This window comes from Gigantopelta aegis, chromosome 9 (assembly GCF_016097555.1).
Source record: "Gigantopelta aegis isolate Gae_Host chromosome 9, Gae_host_genome, whole genome shotgun sequence".
Taxonomy (NCBI): domain Eukaryota; kingdom Metazoa; phylum Mollusca; class Gastropoda; order Neomphalida; family Peltospiridae; genus Gigantopelta; species Gigantopelta aegis.
This window is the reverse complement of record NC_054707.1, coordinates 2,588,003-2,611,343: the sequence shown is the minus strand read 5'-3', so window position 1 is coordinate 2,611,343 and position 23,341 is coordinate 2,588,003. Positions and strand designations below refer to the sequence as shown.

The following is a 23,341-nucleotide window of genomic DNA, read 5'->3' as shown; positions in this document are numbered from 1 at the left end:
ATCACCCATTTGTGCCGGATGTGGTTTTTTGATGTCTGTGTGTATATGCAGTTAATTACATTGGTGTCAAAGTCTGTCATAAGATATGCAACTCATGGGTTTTAGGCTTTAAAAAACAAAAACAATTGTGTGTTTCCGGCAATTCAACCCTACCTAGGCAAAAGGGCAGTCTCCCCCACCCCCCACACTTTCTTTCCCATTTTTAAAATTAATATGTAGGTATCAGAACCCGTAGGAGTAGATGTAAAATAAAAGGTTTTTGAAAAGTTGATCTACAGTACCTAATTTTTTTCAACAGGTTCCTGGAAACACATAATTTTTTAATTTTTTTTAGATCTTTCTGTGAACTGTTTCATTGTACTATGTGGTGTATTTAGTGAGACACAGTTTTTACGGTGTACATTTTCAGAGTTTACAATGTGTGTATACTACCTATACATGTATACGATGTGTTTACAAGCTCTTGAACATGAGACAAGCTACTCACTGTGATGTTTACTCTTTGGTGCAAGTTTGATTTTGTAAAACATAATTTTATCTATTTCTTTAAAATGGCAAATTGTTTGTGGAAGAATTGATGCATTTTCTTTTTTAAATCTGAGAATCTGTGTTGAGCATAGATTGGTATTTTTCAATCGAGAGCTACTTAAAAAACAACGGTCTTTCCATCCTGTGCATTAAACTGTCTCTAGCCTGTCAACACTCAACTCCTTAGACATTCAACACAACACCCCATACAATTAATACTCAACACTTTAGTCAATCAACACCTTAGACAGTCAACACCGTAGTCATTCAACATCTTAAGACAGTCAACACCTCAGACCATCAATCAACACTCAACACCTTAGTCGGTCAACACTTAACACATTAGACTGCCAGTCAACAACACCGTCGGTCAACACTCAACAACTTAGACCTCCAGTCAAGATTCAACACCATCAGTCATCAGTCAACACCTTAAACTGTTACAACCTTAGTCGATCAACACCTTAGCAATCAATACTTGGTCTGCATAAGGTCTTATCTTTTAATAGTCTTTATTAACTGGGGTGGCAGGTCCCTTGTAATACAGATTTTTTTAGTGGATATAGCAGTGGTTTTTAATTGGCATTTCTGGAATTGAAAGGTGGGTGGGAGGAGGATATCAGACTTTTCTATTGTTTCCATTGGGGTGGCAGATGCTAATAATCATCGTTTCTTGGTGGGGTAGAAGAAGGGAGCAGGTCCTAGTACTGAATGTTTCAAGGTGGGGGAATCCTATGATGTGGGGTTTTCTAATGAAAAGTCTTCTGATATGAGATTGTTTGTAAAGCCAACGTGTCCAGTATTAAAAGCAGCATCCTTCTGTGTTTTTACTCATTTTAGTGGATATAGCAGGACCATGATAGTGTCAATGTGTTTTCAGTGGCCAGTGGCAGGACCATCCAAATGCTATGTGCACGTTGTTTCAAGGAAGGTGAACAGCCTATACATTTTCCACACTTCGAAAGCCATGGGATGTACTGTCCTGTCTATGGAAAAATGTAGCAGGATTCTTCTGGTCTAAATGTCTGAAACACCCAATATGCTGCATTTGATTTGAGCCCAGACTTAACTTCTTCCTCGATTTGAGACAAAGTTTGGCTACTTGGTCAAGTAAAATGGCACTATACTTTTTGAGGCTCAAAGTCCAGTTTTGTAACAAAACAAAACTACCCTACCAATCCTCTCCCTCATCACTTACATGCTGTTTATTGTGTATTACTTCAGTTCGATGGATGACTGAATGATGTTATTTGTTTGAAACCAAAGCACATGACGTATTTTTACATTTAAAAAATGACATACATCGACCTACAGGGGTTTGTTATGTTCTAGATATGACTGGATACTTTGGGGGGGATATTTACAAGTGGGTTGTTTTAGGTATGAAAGGAGTTTTGAGACACCGATAAGAAAGAACATACAGTATATAAAATAGTCGACTATTAATGCAAATCTCAACACCTATATTTTAAGTTTTATAAAAGAAATTATATTTATTTTGAATGTCATAAAGAACATAACAAAACCTTGTATATCATATATGCAATGATTACTTGAGACGTGTACCTGTTCATTATAAAAGATTGTATGAAACATGATGGAATCGGCGAATTGAACAAGGGCCCAACTACACAATACCAAATTTCACTAGTCTAGAAAGCTTTTTAAAAAAATCGCAAAGAGAAGAAAAAATCTCTACTGCAATACATGCATAACTGAATTATTATTTTTTAAAGTGGCTAATTTGGGCCCTTATTGAATTGACCGATTCAGTTTTATGTAGTGGACCATTAGTTACAGTGAAGAGGATTTTTATATAAACAAGACTTGCAATATTTTTGTATCAGTCTCTAAAAGGACCATACACTGTATGATTATACATATCAGGAATTTACACCGGAATCTTATCACCCATATTCCATGACTTGTTGTTTCGATGGTTTACCACCAACGAACACTGGTGGTTTCTACAAACGAAATCTTATGATTTTATTATTCATTTGTGTTAAAACAAAAATCATTGACCCTAGATTCTGGCGTACATTGTATTTACCTTTTTTTGTTTTGCATAAAATGCAGAAATGTATAGGACCATATTTACAAATCCCGTTTTAGTCTTACATGTGATACTGCAGATATTTACACTGCTTAAACACTTCCGTTTAAAAACAAACACGCTTTGTAAATTCAGTCCATTTTAATTTAGGAAAACAAGTGTTTCTTTGAAACTTAACAGAAAGAAACACTAATAGTTAAAACTGACTAACACTGCCTCGTAGCTAGGACCCAACAGAAAGAAACACTAATAGTTAAAACTGACTAACACTGCCTCGTAGCTAGGACCCAACAGAAAGAAACACTAATAATTAAAACTGACTAACACTGCCTCGTAGCTAGGACCCAACAGAAAGAAACACTAATAATTAAAACTGACTAACACTGCCTCGTAGCTAGGACCCAACAGAAAGAAACACTAACAGTTAAAACTGACTAACACTGCCTCGTAGCTAGGACCCAACAGAAAGAAACACTAACAGTTAAAACTGACTAACACTGCCTCGTAGCTAGGATCCAACAGAAAGAAACACTAACAGTTAAAACTGACTAACACTGCCTCATAGCTAGGACCCATGCCTTTAATCCTTTGTACAACAATTCAATTGCTTTAAATGCTTTCTTTTAAATGTAGAAATCTAATTTTTGGTTGTTAATTTTTCTTTCAGTGTTAATTTTTTTAGAAGATTAAATTAGACTGCTAAGAGCAGTAATATGATTAATTTAAGCTAATGTAGTAATGAAATGGAAGTTATTAAAATGTTTTTGTCGAGCTAGTTAGATGGTTTTATTGCACGCATTATTAAATACTGTGTATGAAAACGCGTGTTGAAATGTTTTCAAACAGTTTAGAGACTGGTGAAGATTGCTACTCTTTAAAAGGGTGTCGACACCGAACTAATATTTTATTATCCAGTGAATTGAGTTTCTAATAACATTGTACATACGTTGTACTTTTATTTATTCTGTGTAATAAAACTTTTTTCTGGACTCCCAGTCGGTTGTTTGTTTTTATATAAGGGTATTCAGATGAAATGCAGCAGTAATTGTTGTGAAAATATTTTTTTCCAAATATTACAGTGTATTTCTGACACACCATCATGTACAAGAACATATATTATATCGATTTAAAGTCATATGATTGGCTGCTCCATGATGTCACTACAGCCATACCATCAACCAAAACTGAATGCTTTGACATACTGGTATATACCGACTAGAACAAGAAATAGTCCAATGGGTCTGCAGAGCAATCGATCCCAGACCGACTGCACATCAAACAAGTGTTTCACCACTGGGTTATGTGAAGCCCTTAAATTCCTCCAAGTGCTGTTGCTCATAATTATAGGATCTAGCTCAGTTGTTAGAGTACTCGCCTGAGGTGCTTCAGTCATAGGACCGAATCTTATAATAGGAGTCGATGGACTTCATATTTTTGATAGTAATTGACAAAACAACTGCTTTGGAAGTACATAAAATTATATAAATTTATAACAAAAAACAACAAGATGCCAGATCTTTCACATTTAGGACGAAGTCTTCAACATTATCTCTATGTTGTCTGCTGCCATCACAACCTGTCCAACTCTATGTTCTGTATTCGCACAAAGTGATCAGAACCACAGCTGGCAAACTGAAGCCATCTCGTCGGATCGGAGTCCGACATTCCAGCACGGCCAAAACATGGACGAAACTTCAGACGCTTTACCGTCATGTGGTGAGCATTTCTGATGTAGGTCAAGAAAAAATCTACTTTAGGCCATCCATATAAAATACATAATATTAAAGTTTACTGGAACCTGATTTAAAATTTTACCATGTGGTAGGATGGTAAGCATCTAAAAAAACCCATATATTTATACATATTTAACAACTGATCTATAAAGTTAGCCAAGATATTATGTATGGGGAAAAAGGGATCCACACTGGGGGAGGGGGAGGGGGGGCCCTGGGAAACCACACTGGTTTTAGTAGTGTTATGGGAAGATAGAAAAATATACATATTTCTGATGTAGGTCAAGAAAAAATCTACTTTAGGCCATCCATATAAAATACATAATATTAAAGTTTACTGGAACCTGATTTAAAATTTTACCATGTGGTAGGATGGTAAGCATCTAAAAAAACCCATATATTTATACATATTTAACAACTGATCTATAAGGTTAGCCAAGATATTATGTATGGGGGAAAAAGGGAAACCACACTGGTTTTAGTAGTGTTATGGGAAGATAGAAAAATATACAAAGTGGTGGTGAAAAAAAGAAAAAAGAAGTGGGGAAGAGGTATGGGTATGCCAGTGAATCTACCATGATTTCCCATTCATGTAAATTTGAAAAAACCAATGCTGTACACACTATGACTCAATCTTACAAAATGTGTGCACAGCATTTACTCTGTTTACACTCGGGGGGGGGGGGGGGGGGGGGGGGGGGGGGGGGACCCTAACTTTTGTAAATAAATTTAGCTGCAGTTTTGAAGTTTTGCAAACACTAGCGGATCCAATGAGGGTCCATGACCCCCCCCCCCCCCCCCCATCCATATAAAGTGCCCCTTTGATTGACTTTTGGGTGGGGTTTTTTAATTAATCATCTACAATATACCCCACTAAACTCTGCCAACTATGTTTGTTGCCTTGATATTGCATTCATCTCGTGCTTCAGACAGCCCACCAGCACGTGGTATATGCAGACAGCTGAGACCAAACCACCTTCACTACCAGCTGTTGGACAAGACCTTGAAGTTTCCTTTGTGGAATTATTAATCTATACTTTGTTGTCTATTATTTGTCATTCCAATCAATGTATGGATGTTTTCCTTTTCTCATTCTCATACAACTTTCCTCCATTTATTTACCCCCCCCCCCCAAAAAAAAAATGTATGCTATTAATTTTTATTTCTATGCTATAATGTTTATTTCTTTGTTTATATTAAATGTTTTACTCTAATTTCCTTGACTGAATCTACATAAAGATGCAGAAAATGAATGCAAGAGGAAAATGGTTTAATTCTGAAAGTGGGTGGAGGGCAGTCATAGAGATATGAATTTAGAAATATAAGCACAATAAACTAGGCAGACATTCCCATATTCCATATAGTTGAAAAAGAAAAGGAATAAGTGGTTGTTAATAGTCCAATGTGTCTAGAATACACATGAAATTTATCTTCTTTCTTAAGTGTTTGCAAAAGTATACAAATAATTTAACTATAGTCTGTCCCACAGGGAATGTCGTTTTTTTCATGCTATGAAATTTACTACAAGACATTTATTTTTGAGATGATTGTTTTCTAAATTGGACAAAAGTAGTATTTGTTTTTGTTATTTCCAAAATACTTTTACTTTTCTTCTTATGTCAAACAAAACTGAAAATGTTTTTAAAAACATTTTTGTAGGAAGATGGGATGGACTGTAAGTAATGATATTAATCTTAACATATAATTCATCTGTCCTAATCAAACTACTGCTGGTCAAAGGATACGCTTCGAGTTTCGTACAACAAATCCAGTTGTCTGGTGGTTTCCACTTGCAAATGAGAATCATCCCATTATCGAGGCCCACAGCAATCAGATGACTGGAAGAAAAATCAGGGGATCACTAACCACTAACCAACTAACAACTACCCACTGTCCTGGACTGACAGCCCAGATAGCTGAGGTGTGTGCCCAGGACAGCATGCTTGAACTTTAATTGGATATAAGCACAAAAATAAGTTGAAATGAAATGGGATGATAACAATTACAATAATTCTACAAAAGCTGACCACTGCATGTCTAATTAAACACATTTCAGTCTTACACGAGGAAACCGGGCGGGATCTAGCTCAGTCAGGCGAGCACTTGCCTCGGGTGCTTACGTCACACGATCAACTGATTGGGGTTTTTTTCTTGTTCCAACCAGTGTACCACAACTGATCAAAGAGCATCGTACATGCTTTCCTGTCTTTGGAAAAGTGCATCTAAAAGATCCCTAGCTGCTTATGAAAAAATGTAGTGTGTCCAAAGGAGTGACATCCAATAGCTGATGATTAATAAATGTGCTCTAGTGGTGTCGTTAAACAAAACAAACATTTAAATGTTTGCATGTGGTTACACACCTGTTTTTATCATAACTTAATATGTATACATGACATCTAATGGAATGGAATAGGAGAAATTGCCATAGGTCAAAGGTATTTTCTTGAGTTTTTGAATATTACATTTAGCCTTCAGGGTTTTTCTCATTACAAATGAACATAGCTAATAAAAACTAACACAAAGCTGGTTTTCGCGTGGGTGGTCATCAATCTAGCACTATAGTTGAATTTTATAATTATTTTACTCAAACATTGCAGTGTGTCCACAGACTTGAAATGACAATAAAGGAGATAAAGTCGTAGGTTTTATTTGCGGCTGCAACACAGCCGTGGGGGGGGGGGGGGGGGGGGGGGGGGGGGGGGGGGGGGGGGGGGGGGGGGGGGGGGGGGGGGGGGGGGGGGGGGGGGGGGGGGGGGGGGGGGGGGGGGGGGGGGGGGGGGGGGGGGGTAGGGGGGGGGGGGTACAGGTAGAGGGCCAGTACCATATTAAGGACCAGTAGCCTAAGGCAGGCTGTACAGCTGTCTTAAAAATGTTTAATGTTTTTGATGAAAAAAAAACACCCTATGCTCTGTGTGACGTCTTAGGCCCCCGTCGGTGCTCTGATACCATTGGATACTGGCCTTCTACTTGTAACAATCCTGCACAAGGCTAAAGATATAGCTGGCATGGACAAGGACGCTAATTTTGAAGGCTGTTATGATTCAGCCCTGCCTACCCTTTTTTTTAACTGGTGGAGAACTATCTTGTTACACTTATAATATTGACATGAATGGGAAAATAGACAATACACCCTTATAAATCAGTGTTTTATTGCACAAGGAGCTCAATTTGAAAGTATAAAAGTCACTTGAATACAATTACACACTCAATTGTGAGGAAATAAGCCAATAAAAATGCAGACAATCTCCTTTTTTCCCAAAAAGGAGATTTGTCACAAAAGGAGGAAATAAAGATGTAGCAGAATCATGAAATAAAGGAGACATGGACACACTGCTTTGCAGCTGTTAACTGGCTTCATAAATTATACATACACAATGCAAACTGTGCTGTGGTAATTACACCTGTATGGTACTACACAACCGCTATATTAAAGGCTGTGGTATGTGCTATCCTGTCTGTGAGATGGTACATATAAAAGATCCCTTGCTACTAATGGAAAAATGGAGCAGGTTTCCTTTATAAGACTATATGTCAGAATTACCATATATTTGACATCCAATAGCCGATGATTAATAAATCAATGTGTTCTAGTGGTGTTATTAAATGGTACTACCACTAAGAAATCACATGGAGTGATAATGATAAATGATATTTGATGGGTCAAGTCAGGTTACATGTAGAAAGAAAAAATATGTTTGCGAAGCCTGAAGCACAGTGAATAAAGAGCCATCATCAGGGTATCTGCCAGAGGGTAAACCAGGTGTAGCGCCATACCAAATGTTTTGGCAAATGTTTTTTTTTTAAGTTAACCTTAATTATTCTTATCATTATTGTATGCTTTTCTTAACCCTAACCCTAAACGTAACCCATTTTCTTTCTGGGGGAGGCCCTCCAAACCTCCTGTTAACTGTGGTTGCATTCAATTCCATAGCGCCATACCCAAAAATTTCTTTCTGGCAGAAACCCATAATAATATAAAAAAAACAAGACTAGGTTAATGGCAACAGGCCACAGTATGAAGAGCATATTAAATATTACCCAACATTCATCATTATAATCAATACAATTTTGTAAGTAAAAGTCTTAGCTTTAAGATATGAGCCAGTGTCGGTGGTGTGGTGTTTAGACCATCAGACTTAAGACTGGTAACACACTGGGTTCTCATCTTGGTACCAGTGGGACCAGCTCCCACCCAGAGTGAAGTTTTAAAGACACTACACCACCTTCTCTCCTAATAACCACTAACCCACTGTCCTGGACAGACAGACAGTCCAGATAGCCGAGGTATGTACCCAGGAGAGCATGCTTGAACCTTAATTGGGTTTAAGCACGACAATAAGTTACAGTGTAATCTTTAAGATACAATGTGTTTGTTCCACTGCTGGTCAGTACTGAAGCTTACCACTCGTTGACCAGGACTGGAGCGATGTCCAGTGCCGTGACGGAGTCTGGGAACGCGATACTAAACACCGGAACGTGCAGACCTTCTCCTCGGTTACTGATATCACACCGCTGCCACACCATCACCTGTCAGAGATATATATCAGATTTTTTTATCCTATAACTTATCCGATATCCATGTCATAAACCCATGTGATAATTTAGATATTAACCTGGTTAATAATGGTATGCAAATTTGCAAGATCACTTGGTAATGTGTTGCTGTGGATGGGTCATTTGTTTACAAGCCAACAAGACCTGTATACCTGAGCATAACGTTTTCATAAGATATAGTTAAAATGCGTGACATCAAACTAATCTGTGTTAATCGTAATGACGTCATATTACCAATGGCATCGATTTTACTACTGTGATTTACTAAAACTTGAATTAAAGTGTTATAGGATAAATAGAATTTGCTACCCATGTTTTTTAATATGTAAAATATCAACCTTGTCTACTTAATCGGTATTTTCTCAGCAAAATCTCAACAAATACCGATTAACATAGATAATATGGTTGATATTTTCCATATTAAAAAATACTTGTCATGAATCCTCTATATATCACTTATATTTATTAAACAGCATCTAGATAATTTCTTGATTTAAAAAAATAAACCCTACTATAATAATATTTAACTAATCCCTTTTTTGGGGGTGGGGGTTAACAAACAAACAATATTAATGAATAAATACTGACATAAGACTCCAAACAAAAACATTTCACTGAATCTTTGTACCACTGCTATAGTTATCTATATTACCTTTTTATCGCGAGATCCCGTCATGAAGTACTTGTCATCGTATGTCCAGGCACACGTCCAAATAATCCGGGAATGTGACGAGGTCTTCTTGTCAACAGAACCTATCTCCTCAAACATCGTGTCTGTTGACAGAAGAATTGGTAAAATAATATCAACACATTATAATTAAACTCAGCATAATAAGCATAATATGCATTTATCTAAATCAGAGGGACGGTCAGTCTATGATTGTCCACTGTCGGTGTACCCATTAGATTATTTGTCATTCCTGCCAGTGCTCCACAACTGGTGTAACAAAGGCTGTGGTATGTACTATCCTGTCTGTGGGATGGTGCATATAGAAGATCCCTTGCTGCTAATCGAAAACAGTAGCTCATGAAGTGGCGACAGCAGGTTTTCTCTCTCAATATCTGTGTGGTCCTTAACCATGTGTCCAATGTCATATCACCATAAATAAAATGTGTTGAGTGCATTGTTAAATAAAACATTTCTTTCTTTATCTAAATGAGAGGGGTGGGCCGTAGCCCAGTGGTAAAGTGCTTGCTTGATGTATGGTCAGTCTAGGATTGTCCCTTGTCAATGGGCCAATTGGGTTATTTATCTTTTCAGCCAGTGCACCATGACTGGTATATCAAAGGCTGTGGTATGTGCTATCCTGTCTGTTGGATGGTGCATATAGAAGATCCCTTGCTACTAATAGAAAAATGTGTCGGTTTTCCTCTCTAAGGCTGTATGTCAAAATTACCAAAGGTTTGACATCCAATAGCTTATGATGAATAAATCAATGTGCTCTATTGGTGCCATTAAACAAAACAAAATTTACATAATTTAATACATAACAATAAAAGAAGTTCCCATAAATGGGAGGGGGTGTTACCAATTAGCAGGTTAATTATAGCACAATGGTCAGCTTCAGATCAGACTGTTGGTGATAACATGAAGGGGATTATAATGGTTAATTGGAGTCCTGTTTGAAAATGTCATTGGCGGCTGCCGGATAGTAAGGGTGGCACTTAATCGAGGGAATTAAACAGAAATATAAATGGTACTTGAAAGAAAGTTGGTGGTTAGTGGGGTTGGCACTAAATCGGGGGAGGGTGGTGGGAGCAATAAATCCAGGGTACACTGTAGTTCACAATTTAAGTTCCAACATAAAATAAAATTATAAAAGATGCATGAACAGAATAACATACTGAACTACTCATGTATACCCCTCTGCATTGGCTGTGTGTTTGTATGTGAGGGACTGAAGAAGAAAAAAAAGTTTACAAAAAATAAAAATAAAATAAGATTTTCAACTTCAACTTATTTTTTGTGCTTATATCCAATTAAGGTTCAAGCACGTTGTCCTGGGCACACACCTCAGCTATCTGGGTTGTCTGTCCAGGACAGTGGGTTAGTTGTCAGTTGGTTAGTGGTTAGTAAGCACTTAAGAAACTGCTCTGGGTTGGAGCCGGTACCAGGCTGTGAACCCTGTACCTACCAGCTTGTAGTCCGATGGCTTAACCACAACACCAACAAGGCCAGTATAAAATAAATAAAAAATAAAGATAAAACATGCATGTACAGAATAATGTGTATGACATCTGACTTCACCAAAAAAGAAAGTCCAGTCTCACCTGAAATCTTGTGTTTTCTGAAGAGTGACCAGGTCCTGTCTCTGGACACGGCTAACAGATACCGGCCGTCATGAGAGAACGCAATCTGCGTCACTGTGAGAGTCGCGGCAGCGAGAGAACCAACCTGCTGCCAGCTTGACGTGTCCCACAGTATAACTCTACTGTGCTCTGCAGTTGACGCCTGAAAACGAAGCAAAGGAATGTTTGTTTAATGACACCTCAGCATATTTTAAACTTTATTATCCACATCATATGAGGAACACGTGTAATAACAAGTGTAATGACGTAATTTTGAGATGATGATGATGATGATGATAACTAGTTTAACGTGCCCATATACCACTAGGGTTTCGAACACGCCCATCCCGAGTCCGACCTCCGATAAGATCGGTGGCCTGACTCGGAATGGACGGGGTGGTAGAGTTGAAAATGGGCAGAATTTAGAAAATAGCAATTAGTAAAAAAGTTAATAGAATAAATAAAAAAAATAAAAAGGTTACAAGCCAAAAATAAAAAGAATTGACTGCTCGACCGAATATGTATATAATTTGGAGCATTTTAGAAGGACAGTCTAAAATTAAATAAGAGTAATTTCGACATAAAATTTTGAACGCAGATCTAAAAGTTTAAAGTCCGATCGATATGTCCACGCGAGTGGCCTCGTTAAGGCTGTTTGGGTGCACAGCTTATAGGGACGAGATGGGTTGCATCCTGTCAAGAAAACCCCTAGATTGACAGTCGACAGACGTTGAAGGTGTAGTGCTGTGCTGAAATACAGATCTTGAGAAGCCGGATACGTCTGAACGAGAGAGAGTATCAGACTAGGGTATAGTCCAGTCGTCATGGGTTGGTATAGTGGTGCGGACGGGCCCGACTCCAGAGGATACGAGATGGTATCACAATAAAACAAAGTAAAGTCTAGAAAAGGGTAGTAGGGGCCGACCCCACTTCCTATTTCTTCTTAGAGTGGGGCGGTCAATCTTCCAGTGCTGCTAGGACAGGCTCGGACATGTAGAGATAAATGCGAACAACCGTGGCGTTCTGCAGAATGGCCGTCATACGAGTCATGAAAAAAACAAGTCAACATAGTCAGACAGAGAAATGACGTGGAGGCAAGGAATCTCGCTAAAAAAGAATCCAACCTGGTGGTGCAGACTGTCGAAATGAGAAGCGTTCCGGTGTTCAATCAGTTCCAATGGCCGCATACATCCCAGTAGAAAACTTCACTTTGTTGACAAAAACAACAAAAGTGAAGGATCCCCAAGTTGAGCCACGAAAGCACATGCAGTGTGCACAAACACGTCTTACCGCGACGAGCTGCAGACTGGGAATGTAATTTTGAGAAGCGATATCATAACATGACTTCGCTTTTCCTGTCCTAGCCCAGACTGTACATGTGAAATATGTCATCATTTCGTCCTCATCTTCTAGTTGTGTCCCTTGTTATTCATAAAAGCAAATTACAATAATATGGATAATAAAGAAATTATTACACTCGTGTATGTGTCGTACTGATTTTACGATACTCATATCAGGATTTATGTATTACCCTCTCTCGCTCGGGCAATACAAAAATCCTGACACTTGTTTCGTAAAACCAGTACGACACACCAGCTCGTATAATAATCTCTATATAACTATCAGATTGTGAATTTAGTAGGATTCTGTGCTTCTGTAAATCTCAGATTTTTTGTTGGAAGTGTAACTCGGAGCTTCTAGATTATGGTAGTCCCATTCCCATGGCTAGTGATATTCAATGGGCTAGTAAATAACTACTATTACCATGCCTGACTAGTGAAAAAAAGTTGTCAAATGCTGCATTTAAGTCTATTTTGTAAATATGGATATCCTGTCCCCACCCCACCCCCCAATCTTAGTGTTTTAAAGCTGTATCTCTCTCTTCAGGTGATATATCCCATTATTACTATTAATACAATTGTATTAACTTAAAGTAAAGTAAGGCTAGTGAATTTTTAACTGTGGCTAATAGATATTTAAAGTCACTGATCCAATGGCTAAGGGATTTTATAAAAATTCAGGAAGCCCTGTGGAACTAAGATTATGAAGCAGGATCAAAATGTATCTATATTACACCATTTTTACTACTCCAGTGGAATCAAAAAAAATAATCCACAACTTAAAGGCCCGACTATTTATAAATTCAGGGTGCATTTAAAAAAAAAAAAACCTTCAAATTCAAGGTCTGTTCAAGATTATGCAAACCCTGAAATTGTATGGTACTTCTTTTTCATTCATCTGAATAAAAACCAAACATGCACGAAGTAACAGCAATGGATCTTTTGTATGCATAGACAGGAGAGCATATATCACAGCCTTTGATATACCAAATCAATGAGCTCTAGTGGTGTCATTAAACAAATAAAAAATCTATATATACCAGTCACTTGTTGGGATCATAAAAACCTGTTACACAGACAGAGGTTAAACTCGTCTCTAACCTTGCACGCTGACGCTACGATCTTCCCCGCAGGATCACAAGCGACAGAGAACACCTCGTAACCGTGACCATACAGCTTCTGAGTCTCTGGCCACAGAGTGTTCTGTAACAAATTCTCTTCTGTCGGAGGAGCTAAAACAGAATACAGTAAGCAAAACTAATCTTATATAATTTATCATATAATATCCACATCACAAACCCATCTGATCAACTACCAATAGAAAATGAAATAAAGAAGAGGTGGATAGGACATGCACTGAGGAAACCTACAGAAACCATCACCTGTCAAGCCATCGCATGGAACCCCCTAGAGAAGAGACGAAGAGGCAGGCCACAGAACACCTGGCAAAGAGACACCGAAAAAGAAAGTTTATTTTGTTTAACGACAGCACTAGAGCACATTGATTTATTCATAATCGGCTATTGACAGTTGTAGAGAGGAAACCCACTATATGTTTTCATTAGTAGCAAGGGATCTTTTATATGCACCATCCCAAAGACAGGATTTCACATACCACAGCCTTTCATATACCAGTCATGGTGCACCAGCTGGGGTGAGAAATAACCTATCCTAAACCGACTGCACATCAAGCGAGTGCTTAACCACTAAGCTACGCCCCCCCCCCCCCCCCCCCCCCCCCCCCCCCCGAAAAAGAAACCAAGGAGATGGGTGACACCAGGAGAGAGGTGGAGAAGATGGCCACAAACAAACAACAGCGGTGTTTCTTAGTTCATGGCCACAAACAAACAACAGCAGTGTTTCTTAGTCCATGGCCACAAACAAACAAACAGTGGTGTTTCTTAGTCCATGGCCTATGCTCCCAGCGAGCAAACAGGCATAAGTAAGTAAGTAAACCTCTTTGATAGTTTGATGTATTAACCCAGTTAATATGTTTTTCCTGTCAATGGGTCATTTGTTATCAAGCCAACAAGACCTGTACACTTGAGCAGTTGGTTAAAATATGTGATATCAAACTACATTTATGCTAATTGTGATGAAGGAAGGAAGGAAGGAAATGTTTTATTTAACGACGCATTCAACACATTTTATTTACGGTTATATGGCATTGGGCATATGGTTAAAGACCACACAGATATTGAGGGAGGAAACCTGCTGTTGCCACTTCATGGGCTACTCTTTTCAATTAGCAGCAAGGGATCTTTTATATGCACCATCCCATAGAAAGGATAGCACATACCATGGCCGTTGATGTATCAGTCGTGGTGCACTGGCTGAAGCAAGAAATGGCGCAAAGGGCCCACTGACAGGGATCGATCCCAAACTGACCACACATCAAGCGAGTGCTTTACCACTGGGCTACGCCTCGCCCTAATTGTGATGACATCATATTACTGATAAAGGCAGCTTTAAAACTATCAATATCAATTAAAATGTTACTGTTAGAAATGCAATAAGATAAATAAAATTCGCTATTCATGTTTTGTAATAAGAAAAATATCCACCTCATCTAATTAATCGGTGATTGGTTTTTTTATATATTGTTGCAGGTGATCGTACAAAGATGCTTACCCTGTACGGAGACAGTTTTAAAATATGGCACTTCGTACTGACTGTTGGCATGAACCGACATTTTCAGGTCTTCGCCCAGATCTGGCTTCACTCCCTGGAACACAGCCTTGTTGGACAATCCAAGGGCAGGGACACTAGCGCCCTCTGGCAGTGACTGGGTGTCCTGAAAATTAACAAAATTATATAATATTATAATTACAAACAAACAGTTCGGTTACTCTTACCAAAACAACATTAAGGGACCTTTTATATACACATTATCAATGTCATAAATAGAACATCACATTTCATATCTATTGGTGAAACAATCATGGTCACAAATTGGGGGAGGGGTACAAATATTCATTATCATAAAATAATCAATCTCATTTTAAATTAGTAATAAAAGGCATAAACTTAACATAAGAATCAATGTTCTTAATATGGAGAACTAAAACATGCTATATTATAATCATGGCAAACTGCATGAATTCTCTCATATTTTAGCTATATTTACTACAAGATACAAATGTCTAATTACAAAAAATTATAATAAACCAGGAAACAAGCAATTTAGCTTCCTGGCTGTAATGTTATGCAGTATTTTTATTTCAATTTATTTTTGCGCTTATATCCAAATAAGGTTCAAGCATGCTGTCCTGGACACACACCTCAGATATCTGGGCTATCTGTCCAGGACAGTAGGTTAGTTGTTAGTCGTTAGTGAGATAGAAGAGGGTGTAGTGGCCTTACATTTACCCACTGAGTCGTTAAAAGTCACTCTGGGTGGGAGCCGGTACCAGGCTGCGAACCCTGTACCTACCAGCCTTATGTCCGATGGCTTAACCATGACACCACCGAGGCCAATATTATACAGCAACAAGACATGATATTCTTAACAGAATTACCTCCCTTTGAAGTTGTTCATCCAGATTTTGTTTACAGATATGACAAAAGATTTCAATGGAGTTTCTGGGTGCATCGAAAACACGGATGACCTTCTCATCAGCAGCCGACACAAACTTGTATCTGTTGAGCATAGCCAGACACTGCATGCTGTACCCATGTACCTGAGGTCGTGCTATTTCATACCACTCAACCTAGAGAAATAAAGATTATTTTTTTCAATAACGATGCACTCAATGCATTTTAATTTACAGTTATATGGTGTTGGAGACAAGGAAGACATGAATAGAGAGTGGAAACCTGCTGCCACAAACACCCTATGTACTACTCGTTTTGATTAGCAACAAGAGATTGATCTTGTATATGCACAATCCCACAGACTAGCACTACCTGGAACAAGAAATAGCCCAATGGGTCTACTGACGGGGTCAATCCTACATTGATCTTGCACCTGGCAAGCACTTCACTATTGGGCTAAATACTGCATCCTCCCACCTCACAAGAATAAATATTGCAATTATGTACATGTATTTTGTTTAGTTTTATGCTTGCTACCAAATATCCTAAATAATCAAGAATTTCCTTGGTGACCTCTTTTCAAATCACATTTCTCGCAACCCTCGAAATTCATGACAATCAGAAGTGCAGACACAAAAAAGCTGTCACAAACTTGATCTGCACCATCTTTTTAAAACAAAAATCATTATTGGGTATTTACTTTATTATTATCTATACTAAACTGCCGTTACAAGATGATTTGCATTTCAAGGATCATTCTCACTAACCTGTCGGTCTGACTTCACCCACGGAGCATGTAGCCTTGTGGTTTGGTCTAAACTGGTGCTGATCAGGAACTGGCCGTCCCGTGGGTCCCAGTCTATGTCCTGAACACAGTCGAAGTGACCTCCAACCGTCACACTGGGATTCCACGTCTTCTTGTCCTAAATACACATGACAACACGTGAAAAGACAAAACAACACGACTCGCCATAAGGTATGATGTTCCCGGACGACATTATTTTTACACTCATCGAGAAATGAACAAACTCAAACATTGCTACGGGTCGACCAATGGGATGATATTAAATTGAAATGGACGTAATGGAAATTTAATTATTTACAAGTGAAATAACCCGGTATTTATAATATACTGAATTCTATTGTATATGACGTCTTCTGTACTACAGACTACCTGTATGCTGAACACACTGAATCATGTTTTAAAAAGAAGGGGGGGGGGGGGGGGGGGGGAGGTGAAGCAAGCATATCTTTAAATATCAGACCACAATGGAATCTATGCATATTATTTGAAAACACATTTCTATATTGAATAAAATATTTAATACAAACATTTTATTATATATATATATATATATATATATATATATATATATATATCTTCCAAGAACAAAAATTTACATGATTTGATAATTTAATTAGCATTAGCCAGCAGTCATGTTGTTTTATATATTTGCTATTAAATACATATAACTAAAAACTGAAAGATTATTTATAATGTAATTTTATTTTTGTTTCTACAAGTGATTTCTTGCACACCCGTTGGTGAGAACATCATGTGTTATTTATGATTGCACATACTTGTTAACACACATACATGCGTTAACAATTTCAAGACATACGACTGGCTAGTCCTAGGTGATGACCAGGTAATCAATGCCATATATCCAATAAAAAACCAGCGCGATGGAAATCGATTAGACTGTGACGTATAGTTAACCTGACAATCATGTGTCTGTGATGCGTAAGTCAGCTACAACTGCAATGGCTGTAAATAACTTTTAGTCGAAAAAGATATTAAAATTTGCTTAAAACCTGGTTTTTGAGAATATGTAAGAAATAGACTAATACATTCGTGTCCGTTAGATACCATTTATCTCATAACTTGTTGTTTAAAAACCTATCAAACTCGCTTTTTCTCATTAGATACATTTTAAAACGACTCGTTGTGAGATAAATGGTATTTAATATCCACTCATGTATTATTCTCTATTAATATATTGTTTTAACATTTAGACACTAGTGATAATAACTAGCCCTAACGTCCTGTGATTTATTAAAAAGAGGGACCAGGTAAATGCAGGTTCCATGTCATCAAATCACTTAACTAGCTCGAATAACCACTAACAACTAACCCACTGTGATGATGTTACATACATACAATTTGTATGGCGTTGTCATGACATTAGTGGCTCAGACTCTAATTATTAGAGTCAAGTTTAGACTCTAAAAGCTTTATAAACAACAGGCCTGATAGCTCAGGTGTATACTCAGAACAGGGTGATTGAACATTAATTGGAAGCAAAAACCGAAAATAAGTATAAACCACCTACCTCAGTGCTCCGAGTCCAATGGTGGAATGCCCCTTGATAACCATGAGCCAGAATAGAAGCCCCATCGGGTCCAAACAATCCCCCATAGAAACCGAGAGTGTTGCCTCCTACCTCGCCAACACGCACCTACAAAACACAGTTGGTCAACACAAAGTAGTAGGATGTAAGCAAAAATACAGTGTACGAGAAACAAAACCATAACATTTTTATCAAAACACTATTCTCAACATGGATATCACACAAGAAGAAGTTTATTTATGTTTTATTTAGCGACACACTCAACACATTTTATTTATGGTTATATGGCATCGGACATATGGTTAAGGACCACACAGATACTGAGAGAGGAAACCCACCGTCGCCACTTCACGGGCTACGCTTTTCGATTAGTAGCAAGGGATCTTTTATATGCATCATCCCACAGACAGGACAATTTGTTATTACTGCATTGCAGTTTAACTCCAGGTTACATTCAATGATGTGATAGTTACACATTTCATTTTGTACTGATTATATCCTGTTACTTGAAATATGATGCATTAATTAAATCCAGTGTCTGATTTTACTTTGAAGATCAAGAGTTTTCTTTTATTCACACACTTTTACCAAATTGCTGAAGTTTTTTCGTCTTACGACTTTCAGTATATATAAATTATTACAAAACTGTGTGTCCCTGAAGGCAGCTTAAAGGCTGTAGAAATGTTGGGTAGCTATTTTAACGGAATTAATAAACATGTTCTTAAATTTTTCCCAATTCTGGGTTTCCATATGTATAGAAAAACATACATTTTTTAAAGTTAAATATAAGTTGCAGATGATTCTGGATTAAGCAAACACAAAGTACATACTCATTCATCAAAATATGTAAAACAAATATCTCTGTTTTTTTATCTTGATACTTAACACCATAATATTTTATGGAAAATTAACTTTATCCTTCACAAAATAACACTATCATTTGACCCCCATTCCCACAATGCATCACAACTTGACTGACCTGCTCCACCCAGATCCCAGCGTCCGGGTCAGGCATCCACAGCATCATTGTCTTGTCCATAGAGGCCGACAGCAGACTCATCGGCTGGTGGTCGCCCTTCTCACCTGAATCACAGTGCAATCATTTTATTTTATTTTCAGCTTTATATTCAAAGGAAAAAGCTTGCTCGATGCACGGTCGGTGTGGGATCGATCCCCGTCGGTGGGCCTATTGGGGTATTTCTTGCTCCAGCCAGTGCACCACGACTGATATATCAAAGGCCGTGGTATGTACTACCCTGTCTGTGGGATGATGCATATAAAAGATATCTTGCTGTTAATGGAAAACTGTAGCCCATGAAGTGGTGACAGCGGGTTTCCTCTCAATATCTGTGTGGTCCTTAACCATATTATGTCTGATGCCATATAACCGTAAATAAAATGTGTTGAGTGCGTCGTTAAATATAACATTTTCTTCCTTCAAAGGAAAAAAATGAAGGAAGAATTGTATTTTTTTAAACTATGCACTCAACACATTATAATTTCTGTTATATGGTGTCAGACTTGTAGGATAGTAAACGAGCTTCCATTTCGTATCATGGTTATATCCCGAGTGAAATAATGTTCAGTTGTTACGAGCTTTAGTGAGTGACAATAAAAAATATTTCATGAGGGTCCTAAACATGATACAAAATGGTAATGAGTTTAATATCCTATTTATTATTCATAATCGATCTTACCACTTATCACTTAACTCGTGTGGTCGACATTCCTGTAAGGTTGTAGTGTGCCTATCGATGACGTCACGAAGTGTTACGTCCCACTTGGCGTTCTAGTGGGACATATTACTTTGATATGTAACAAGATAGTTTTAACCATATGGGTCATACAGATAATGAGAGGAAACCTGTTGCCACCACTCCACAGGCTACTGGATGGAATTAGAAAACGAATCTTTGTTTAACGACACCTCAGCACATTTTAAACCACAGCTATTTGTTGTCTGAAATATGGTTCTTTTGAAATTTTTGCCAATAAAGAGAAAGAAAGGAAACCTGTTCCCGCCATATAGACTAGTCTTATCAATAAAGCAACAAGGGATTTTTACACTTTCCCAAAGACAGGACAGCACACCTCAAAACCTTTGATGTACCAGTCATGTGGCAATAGTTGGGATGGGCCAAAAAACACAAATACACTGAGAGAAGACAGGAAGGAAATGGTTTATTGAAGGACACACATTTTATTTACCTATATCAAGGGAGGAAATCCGCTATTGCCACTTAGCAGCAAGGGATCTTTAGTATGCACCATTCCATAGACAGGATAGCACATACCACAGCCTTTGATGTACCAGTCGTGGTGCACTGGCTGGAGCGAGATATAGCCCAATGTGCCCACTGAGCTAAATTCTGCTTCAGTTTATGTCCAAATAAGGCACAAGCATGCTGTTGTGGACACACATCTCAGATATCTGGGATGTCTCTCTAACGCACGGGTCAAGGGTCAAAGGTCAACAGTTAGCTGTTATTAACAGGCGCGGGATCTAGCTCAGTCGGTAGAGCTCTCTTCTCAGGTGACCAGAGTCGAAGGATCAAATACCCTCACTGGGCCTATTCTTTGACTGGCCTCCCCTCCCCCATTCCAACCAGTACTTCATGACAAGTATATCAAAGGTTGGTGGTATGTGCTGTCCTGTCTATGGGAAAGTGTGTTTACTGTGTTGACTGTGGTACAATCTAAAGCCCTGTCACCTACTATAGTTAGGCAGACTAATTTCTACATTACGTGTTGACCTGTTTTAATTCTCGGATGCCATCTCACACTGTAGATCCACCCTTCATGTCCACTCAACACAGACTCCAGGCTCACAGCACAAAATGCTTCTTTATCTAAAATAAATCAATAAATGTGATTTTCGTATCTCATGTCAGCTCAATATCTGGAGGCATTGCAAGTCTGAAAAACAATTAAAGTCCAACTTGATCTGTAATAGAACATGATAAGCTATACACATTTCCGCGGTAGGGTACTAATAAATAAACTTGATATTTAATTAAATAACAGACTCCAGGGCTCACAGTATCAAACATGTCTTTATCTAAAATAAACAGATTTGGTGCCAGTTGTTCAAATGTCAGTTAGCTCAACAAATGGTTAAGATAAATTTTCAAAACTATGTTATTACATCATTATAAATGACAAATGAAGAGGTGTGTTGAAACTGGATATAGAATGGTCAGCATCCACACACAAATGTATAATGAAATCCAAACTAGTTTTGGTACTAAAGTAAAATACTATAACATAATATTATTTTAAAACTATAATTTGGACAACAGGCCTTGACATATAGTTAAATAAGCTGAAACCTAAATTTACTAATTGAATACATTGTATTAATTAAAATGTTCCAATAAATCAAAATGAAATAGACTCAATCAAAATACAATTATAACATAAAGTTAATACTAAAACATTATTACACTCTATCTATCAACTAAGTTATTTTAAAGTTGGGAAATCTGTGCCTACCATTGTAGCAGTACGAGAAAATGTTTTCTGGCATTTTAATATCTTCATCCAAGGGCAGATCACTGATGGAGGCGAGAGATCTGTTAATGTCTGTGTCTCTCTTGGAGAACCGCCAGATCCGTATCAAATTGTCTTGTGCACTGCTCACCAGTAGTACGTCACCGGTATCTGGGAAACAAAGTTTTTAAAAAAGTTAGTTTGTTTTGTTTAATGACACTACTAGAACACATTAAAATATTAATCATCGGCTACTGGATGTTAAACATGTGGTAATTCTGACATTTAGTCTTAGAGTGGAAACACACTACATTTTTCAATTAGACCAGCCTTGTGGTGCAGTGGTTAAGCCATCAGACTACAAGCTGGTGGGTACAGAGTTCACAGCCTGGTACCCGCTCCAACCCAGAGCAATTTCCTAAGGGCTTAATGGGTAGGTGTAAGGCCACTACACCCTCTTCTCTCTCTCTAACCAGTAACAAACTAACAACTAACCCACTGTCTTGGACAGACCGCCCAGGTAGCTGAGGTGTGTGCCCAGGACAGCGTGTTTGAATCTTAATTGGATATAAGCAAGAAAATAAGTTGAAATGAAAATGAAATTTTCAATTAGTTTCATAGAATCTTTTATATGCTCATCCCACATACGAGATAGCACAATCCATGGTCTTTGTTATACTGGTATCTCATAAAAACTGTCATCAGAAATAGATAACACTATACCAAATAATATTTGGCTGGGTCAAAGTTCAAAGGACACCTAACTTTTAATGGCACAGTTAATGCTACCAATCCTGCCATTCAGTACCACTATGTCAAGTACCCCAGGATTATGGGTAAAACATATATGGTGTCAGTGGTGGATCCAGGAGGGGTGAATAGGGTGGCTAGCCAGCCCCTCTCTTCCTGGGCAATTTTTTTTAATGTTCATTCTAAACATATTTAATGAATTTTATGAACTAATCGCAGTCGGTGCACTGATCGACATTTGCCATTTTTATCAAAATACATTGAACAAGACATCACAGAGAAAATTATTACGCTTGTATCTGTGATGTTTAATGTTATCTTTACCATAAGCGTAATGTTATCAGTTTCACTCATGAAAGTGCACCTGCCAGTCTATTTTTGCAAGATTTCCTCGCAGGCAAGTTCATATATATATACTAATATGCCTGTTGTCAATCAAGTGTACAATCGTTTTCTCTAATTTTGGTGTGAATCAGGAAACGGCCATTTTTTTTATGAACTTTATGTAATTATTAATTAGGAATTAGATCCTCGGAAATCAATGAAATAAGGCTCTAAAATGTCCAGAATGCCGAAACTTCCAGGGCTTTGCCCCCGAAATCTTCACCATAGCTGAGCCCCCGCCAGTTCACTCCATCCCAATCCAGACACCCCCCTTTATTATTTTCTAGATCCGCCACTGGGTGTACCTGTAAAACGAAGTACTCCAATTTGGTG

General features: G+C 38.0%; 1 protein-coding gene across 2 annotated transcripts in view; it reads right to left on the bottom strand.

The window, feature by feature from the left end:
- Positions 1 to 4,044: 4,044 nt before the first annotated feature.
- The window catches only part of LOC121380629 (elongator complex protein 2-like), a 31,666-nt gene continuing 12,369 nt past the window's right edge, over positions 4,045 to 23,341 (bottom strand). For both annotated transcript variants that reach the window (XM_041509536.1, XM_041509535.1), the window contains 13 exons: positions 21,878 to 22,045; positions 21,139 to 21,234; positions 19,365 to 19,468; positions 18,368 to 18,493; positions 16,802 to 16,957; positions 16,019 to 16,210; positions 15,132 to 15,294; positions 13,602 to 13,732; positions 11,143 to 11,323; positions 9,524 to 9,645; positions 8,720 to 8,844; positions 6,063 to 6,155; positions 4,045 to 4,310 (listed from right to left, as the gene is read on the bottom strand). In XM_041509536.1, the coding sequence (XP_041365470.1) occupies positions 4,154 to 4,310; positions 6,063 to 6,155; positions 8,720 to 8,844; positions 9,524 to 9,645; positions 11,143 to 11,323; positions 13,602 to 13,732; positions 15,132 to 15,294; positions 16,019 to 16,210; positions 16,802 to 16,957; positions 18,368 to 18,493; positions 19,365 to 19,468; positions 21,139 to 21,234; positions 21,878 to 22,045 (1,814 nt within the window). In that variant the 3' untranslated portion in view covers positions 4,045 to 4,153. The remainder of the gene's footprint in view (positions 4,311 to 6,062; positions 6,156 to 8,719; positions 8,845 to 9,523; positions 9,646 to 11,142; positions 11,324 to 13,601; positions 13,733 to 15,131; positions 15,295 to 16,018; positions 16,211 to 16,801; positions 16,958 to 18,367; positions 18,494 to 19,364; positions 19,469 to 21,138; positions 21,235 to 21,877; positions 22,046 to 23,341) is intronic.